Below are 7,578 nucleotides of genomic sequence, written 5' to 3' on the forward strand. Positions count from 1 at the left end.
TGGCTGTGTGTCGGCCAGCAGCCTGGCTAGGGTGGGGGAGGGGAGACAGAGTGAGCAGAGAGCTCATGACCGTCACATGACAGGAGAGGGAAGGAGAGAGGGAGAGGGAGAGAGAGAGAGGGTGTAGGTGAGGTAGAAAAAGACGGAGAAAAGGAGAGACAGAATAATGTACTGACGCTTGCTTCAAAAATGCATATGATCCATTCTGCACAAAATAGCGGCCAAAATGTCCATAATTTAGGCCAAACAAGCGGGAAAATGCAGGCCACTCCAAGTTAGTCACTCTGAATCTGGCTAGGTCTCTACCAAAAGCATTTTAATTGCTGATTTTGAAATGAACTTGCGGACCGAAATGAAAAAAGTGCCCCCTGGCGGCCAATTAGGAAAAATCACGGTGCTCCCACCGTATCAGTCCGGGCCTGCCCACAACCCCATACAAGCCTCCACCAATTCATATTACCTCACTGGGATATAGGGGATATACATAAAGCTAGGGCTATCAGGTTGATTACAGTGATAAAGCTGTGAGCATATTTACACGAACAGATGCAACGGATATGTGCCTGACAAAAGCCAATCAATCAGCTTTTTCTGCTCTGGGTTGCAAGCTGAAAATCTACAAACCCAATTCCAAAAAAGTTGGGACACTATACAAATTGTGAATAAAAACTGAATGCAATCATGTGGAAGTGCCAAATTTCAATATTTTATTCAGAATAGAACATAGATGACAGGCCAAAAGTTTTAGCTGAGAAAATGTATCATTTTAAGGGAAAAATATGTTGATTGTCAATTTCATGGTGCCAACAAATCTCAAAAAAGTTGGTACAGGTAGCAATAAGAGGCTGGAGAAGTCAATTGCACTACAGCTGGAAGACCAGTTACCACTAATGAGGTCCATTCGCAACTTGAATGGAGTATAAAAAGAGCTTTTCGGAGTGGCAGTGTCTCTCAGAAGCGATGATGGGTAGAGAATCACCAATTCCTCCAATGTTGCACAGAAAGATAGTGAAGAAATATCAGAAAGGTGTTTACCAGCGAAAAATTGCAAAACGGTTGAAGTCATCATCAAAGATTCAGAGAATCTGGAACAATCTCTGTGTGTAAGGGGAAAGCCCGAAAAATTATACTGGATGCCCATAATTTTCGGGCCCTTAAACGGCACTGCACCACAAACAGGAATGCTTACTGTAAGGGAAATCACAGAAAGGGCTCAGCAATACCCCCTCCGTGAGCCGGCACCTTATCGTGGTGGAGGGGTTTGTGTGTCTCAATGATCCTAGGAGCTATGTTGTCTGGGGCTTTATGCCTCTAGCAGGGTCACCCATGGCAAACAGGTCCCAGGTGAGGGGCCAGACAAAGCCCGGCTCAAAAGACCCCTATGACCAATAAAATAAATGAACTGTCGTTTCCCTTGCCCGGACACGGGTCACCGGGGCCTCCCTCTGGAGCCAGGCCTGGAGGCGGGGCTCGTTGGCGAGCGCCTGGTGGCCGGGCCTACATCCATGGGGCACTGTGTATAGTGGAGATGTGGTGCTGCTGACCTCGACTCGGGACGTCGTAAGTCGGTGGGCAGAGTACTTCAAAGTCCTCCTCAATTCCACCGACACGTCTTCCTTTGAGGAAGCAGGGTCTGGGGACTCTGAGGTGGGCTCTCCTATCTTGTGGTTCGAAGTCACTGAGGTGGTTGGAAAGCTCCTCGGTGGCAGGGCCCCGGGGGTCTGCGTCTGCAGTGTTGCGGACTCTGTATCGGTCCATTGTGGTGAAGAAGGAGCTGAGCCGAAAGTCGAAGCTCTCGATTTACCAATCGATCTATGTTCCTACCCTCACCTATGGTCACAAACTGTGGGTTGGGACCGAAAGAACAAGATCCCGGACACAAGCGGCCAAAATTGAGTTTCCTCCGCAGGGTGTCCGGGCTCTCCCTTAGAGATAGAGTGAGAAGCTCGGTCATCCGGGAGGGACTCAGGGTCAAGCCGCTACTCCTCCGCGTTGAGAGGAGCCAGCGCATCATAAAGGGGAAGGTGCAACAAAGAAAGCCCAAGACAGTTGAACAGTTAGAGAGACGCGTTAGACAAGAATGGGACAGCATTCCTATTTCTAAATTTAAGAAACTTGTCTCCTCGATCCCCAGACGTTTGCAAACTGTTGTAAGAATAAGAGGGGATGCCTCACAGTGGTGAAAATGGCCTTGTCCCAACTTTTTTTAGATTTGTTGACACCATGGAATTAAAAATCAATCAATCAAATAATTGCATTGTTTTTATTCAACTTTTTTCGAATTGGGTTTTTAAAAATAAAGTAATAATACAAATGGAGGATGATTTGGTGTGTGTGTGTGTGTGTGTGGGGGGGGGGGGGGTTGATACCAATTACAATAAATTCCTGTTTCTCAACACTGGTATAGATAAACCGTAACTTTTTTTTTGTATTAGTGTGGTGTTCGTTAACTGTAGTTTGTGTACACCTTGAGGAAAAAAAATACTCAAAGATTTGCCCTAAGAAAATATGACATTACTAAATAACAAAAATCAAAAAGAGATCCTTTATTTAGAATTCCATATTTATTTATTAACTTAGTTAGAATGGCTTATCAAATGTAAAAGTTAGCCATAGTTCAGTGCTTAATAAAAAAAGATACAGTAAACCAAATGGTGTGTGCATACGAATGAGTACAGATAGACAAAGACCTAAGACTGAACAAGCAGGTGCATGAAATTGTACGACAGCATTGATCACATTGTTGATGTTCTTTTACTCTACTGAAATAACTATTTATCACTCTACTGCACTGGTTTTCAGCCCTCGTCCTCGAGTACCCCTATCCAGCCCGTTTTCCATGTCTCCTACAGCCAACACAGCTGAGGATCATTATCAGGCTTCATGCACAGCTTGTTGATCAGCTGATCGTTTGAAACACCTGCGTTGGCTCTGGCTCATGGAAAACAGGCTGGTTAGGGGTACTTGAGAACCACGGTTGAGAACCACTGCTCTACTGGATGCACATGGGAGATACAAAATTTGAAAGGATTCATGAAATACTGGAGGATGAAAATGTATGTTGCAAAAAAAAAAAAGTAAATGCCCAACTGAGCACTGCATAAAGCAAAACTATCAGTGTTAACATCACACATCAATAAATCAGTAGTGAAACATGTGTCCTTATTTCCATCTATCAGAGTACATAACATAAGTGTGTGCCACGTATTTTGCTGGGAAACATACATCCAAAAATTGCAGTGGCTCTGAAGTACAAATTGTAGAGCCAAGCTGTTCATTAGCTGACATAAGCCAGTGTCCTCAACGCTGGTAAAGGGTTGGCCGTCATCAAGTGCCCATCAGTTTTAGCCCATGAGTCATCTATGGCAAAATGTATGCACTTTTCAAAAGCAGCAACCTTTGGAACAAAAGCCATGTCCTGTGGCTGGCTTTCGGGCAGCTTCTTTACAACAAGGCCTTTCAATAATCCCTGGTAGGAAAATGTATCTGCCTTCTTACATAACAATGACAACAACAAAAAGTTCCCATTTTTACAAGACTTTCATTCTTACCTTTAAACTGCTAAATCTTACAAGAAATTGAAAGTATATTTGCCACACCTCCTGTATATGTGCCCGCTTTCTACAAAGAGTTCCATGATGTAACCCCTATACTGTGATTTTTGGGGGCTATATTTCAGTAACAACTAGTAATTAAACTAAAGCTTCCACAATGTTTACAACAGGGAGATGCCAGACTCAGACAGCAAAAGCAATTCATCTTCTCTCAGAGTCCTGACTTCACATGTTTTTAACCAATTCACACTATTACCTTGCACTTAATCTAGAGGTCCAAAAACACCGTTCCAATCAAAATAGACCATCATGAAGCTCAAATAAATACTGTAACTAACTACCTTATAAACAATAGCTTAACAATTACTCAACACCTACTGGAAATCCAATGCTTACTAAATTCTACTAAATACATGGCAACTGCTTTTTGAAGTACTGTATATCGCTCTGTGGCTGTAGTGACTTGCCGAGTTGCTAAACAGATGAATAAATACTTGTACTTACCAAGCAGGGCGCCAAAGAGCTGGCTTTGGAACACATTGATGACTCTGTCCAGAGACTGTTGCAGTTGGTGATCTTCCTCAACAGGGCCCTGTTTTATCTGGCTCTGCTGCCTCTGATCTAATTTGGCCCGGTACTGTTGGAGAAGCTCTAGGGCTCGTTGAGCATCTGAATAAAAAACAGACAAATTAAATAAACAACTTATTTTCCCCTGGCACTATTCCATGAAGGAAGACAGAGTAATAATATGTGTGGCTTAGACTGGCTAATGGTTAATTTGCTGAGAACTGCAACCTTATGTAACTCAAATAAAAATCATAACTTTTTACATCCACTCAATTCATTAAACATTTCCAACTTTCCAAATAATTTTAATTATGGGGGCAAGAAAGAAATACCTATTTAATTTGCAATTCATTCGATCCTTGTGAATATGTGACAGATGCATAATCTGGACAGCTCTGGAGAACTGACTCGAGCCAAGCTGTCAGAGATATCCAGCCAAATATTAAAGCTCAATTAAAAATAAATAAATCTTCCTAACAAAGATAATAACGTGTAGTGTAGCTATATGAGCAGAATGACAACATTTGAGTTGGAATATGAAGGAAAAATATTAATTGAGGATCATAATGTGAATCAAGAAGTTATGGCACATCAGTGGTTAGCAGGTCTGCTCCACAGTCTTAAAGTTTGGGGTTTGACTTGGCTTGTGTAGGTTTTCTCTGGGTACCCTGGCTTCATCTCACATCCTGAAAACATTGAAGACTTTAAATTGTCAATAGGTCTAACAGTAAGTGTGAGTGGTTGTTTGTCTAGTTGTGCCCTGCAGCTGTCTGCTGGCACCGCCACTTCTCACCCAAAGTCACCCTCAACCCTAATGAGGACAGTCAGTGTAGAAAATGGCTCAATGAATGAATGCTCTTGGTTGTCTATACAACAATGCATTTTAAGTTATCCAAACTTATTACAGTATGATGCGGCTGCGCATGATGCAGTAAGGGTTTGAAGTGATGCTTAACGTTACATGTAACCACAAACTACAACCACAACAACACATATTTTTGTTGAATGAATTGAATATGTATTTGATTGTCTATTCATCTGTTTTCTATACCACTTGTCCTCCTAAAGATCACAGGTGAGCTGAAATCTGCCACATCTAACTCTGGATTATAGTAGACCATGGACAGCAGTTCTCATTGTGTCATTTAAAATGTAGTTCTTTTTTTTTCTTCTTTCGACTGTGTACTACTATATTCATTTACAGTGTTTTGTATTTTTGCTGCACAACGCACAGAGAGGTGCGGCCAGATGAGCTATTGCCGTCACAAAAACTTATAATTATTACCTTTGTTAGAGTTTGAAACAGCTCTTATATTGGATCCAACGGTGCAAGTGAACTATTGAATGCTGGCACACTCAAAAAAAATAAACACCAAATAAATAAATAAAAATGCTCGTCAAGTCGTCGACTGCACTTCAAACATGACAGACAATTCAGTAGGCAGGTGCAATAAATGGAATCTGGAGCTTGAAAAATGTCATTAGTCACCACTGATTATCTACCTTCAACTAGCTCAATAGTATACTGTAGTCGTGGTGTTAAGTTCCATATGTGAGCAAAACTAAACTAAAACAATTCACGTAGTAGCCTTGCGTGTTAATAAATAATCAGTCGGTGATCAACACTTTCGTGAAGCGGAACTTCACAAGCAGCCAGCACTTTTGCAGAATAACTAATTTACTTTAAAATGCAGTCGACATTACTCTGGCAGAGTGAAACAATCAAGGATTAAAAAATAATATAGTGTTCTCTACCTTTCTGTCGCACAGGCATGATGCCTTTCCCCGAAGCTGGAGCGAGTCAATGACCGTCTCTGTCTGTGTTATTCCAAATGTCAGCGTAGGTCCCAGCCAGGAGTCTGGACTGCCTGCCGCCTCCAAACGAACACCAGACGGACACACGCGATTGTTTAAGGGGCCTGGCTGTTCAGCAACGCAAAAATGAGTCAAAAGTTCATCGAAGACGAATGACAAGTAAAACGCGCGCGCGCACGAGCTCAAAGCGAAGCGTTGGATTCAAACAGCTAGAACAAGGACTTTGAGCTCGTGCCGTTTACTTCTTAACTTACGTCCGCATCTGTTGTAAATTCAACTAGTGTAGGTAGGCTAATTCTCTCTTTTTTCTCCTCCCAGGTGACTCCACACTGTCGGACCGGTTTCAAGGCGGTGCGGAGGGACACTTTTACTCACTTTCACACACACACACAAACACGCCTCTCGGCACACACCTTCAACATCAGCTCAAAATGCTGTTGAAGCTGGTCTTAGTGGCATTGCTAATGAGAAGCTTGCCAGCATTGTTAAACACAATTGCACCAGTGGATAAAAGGCTTTGGTTCCACACCCAATCAATCCTGATAGATTTTGTTTGCAGGGAGTAAAAACTTTAGGTATATTTTATCTAGCGGGGAGAAATGTCGGCATAGCTTAAATAAATAAATACATATCTGAAATGACTCAGACTCACCTGCAGTCCAAGCATGCCAGACATATCTGAAGAGGTCGTTCGTACTGTCATGGAATAGAGCATTGTTTTGACAGGATTAAAGTTGCACTATCGAATGCTTGCCCTCCACCCATGAGGATATATCTACGTGATGTAACTGTTGTTGCATCTGGCAACGAGGTTAATTTTCTGTGCAGTTTCTCTGCCTGACTCTCCCAACAGGATTATTGTACAGCGAAAGTAGTTGGCCTGTTTCCATGAAACTTGTGGAGGGTTTGAGCATGTGCATGGAATAGGCTATAAAGAAATGGCATGATGTCAGGGCCTTCAAGGCCTTCTCTGAAGGCATGAACATTATCGCACGGTCTGAATTAAAAATTTTGTATAACCTCGTAAAATATTGTATACATGTATTTCCAACAATCTTATATCTTTATTTTATAGCATGTCTTGGCTGCGCATCATGCAGTCGTTTGTGGGTTTATTTTTTATTTTTTTGGGCCAATCAGATTTCAGCTTCCATGTGTTGCCATATCAGTGATAAACTTCCCAACAACTTCAGACTCCAAATTGAAGGCTCCGTACAATAAGAACAACACAATAGAACTTTCATTTTTTTTAAAGAAACTGAACCAATCAGATTACAAGATACACAAAAAACAAACACAGCCACTCGAAGCCCTTGGGGGATGTCAGCATTTTTCCGTTCTCTGATTGCTTCAGAGCTACTCAAATTGGATTGCATTGCAGTAAATGAAGTGCAGAGAGGACAACAAACTCTACATGATTTATTTTCAAGGTGTACTTTTCAAAAAAGAAAAAACTGGACGAGAACCACTGTCCGTCACAGAAGTACAGTAAAAGGCAAATACATTTAGTAATTGCTACCTCGGGCATCTTGGGTCAGATATTTCATGCATGTTGTGGACATTTTACTTTTTAATTATTTGTGTACAAATGGTTGGGTCTCTGGAGTGCCTTCCCACCCAACAATAATATGGATAATAATAA

The 7,578-nt window shown here is 41.8% G+C and overlaps 1 protein-coding gene across 6 annotated transcripts in view; it reads right to left on the bottom strand.

Annotated features, from left to right (window-relative positions):
* The window catches only part of LOC147165202 (discs large homolog 1-like protein), a 127,316-nt gene extending 120,983 nt beyond the window's left edge, over positions 1–6,333 (bottom strand). For 4 of the 6 annotated variants that reach the window (XM_086088314.1, XM_086088316.1, XM_086088315.1 and 1 more), the window contains exons 1-3: positions 6,191–6,333; positions 5,877–6,044; positions 4,059–4,223 (exon numbers count right to left, since the gene is read on the bottom strand). In XM_086088314.1, the coding sequence (XP_085944440.1) occupies positions 4,059–4,223; positions 5,877–5,895 (184 nt within the window). In that variant the 5' untranslated portion in view covers positions 5,896–6,044; positions 6,191–6,333. Of the gene's footprint in view, positions 1–4,058; positions 4,224–5,876 lie in introns of all 6 variants that reach the window. The other 2 variants (XM_086088317.1, XM_086088313.1) reach the window with 2 other exon arrangements.
* Positions 6,334–7,578: the final 1,245 nt, after the last annotated feature.

The sequence above is a fragment of the Leptonotus elevatus genome, chromosome 11, assembly GCF_054856555.1.
Source record: "Leptonotus elevatus isolate MCC_2025b chromosome 11, RoL_Lele_1.0, whole genome shotgun sequence".
NCBI classification, from domain to species: Eukaryota; Metazoa; Chordata; class Actinopteri; order Syngnathiformes; family Syngnathidae; genus Leptonotus; species Leptonotus elevatus.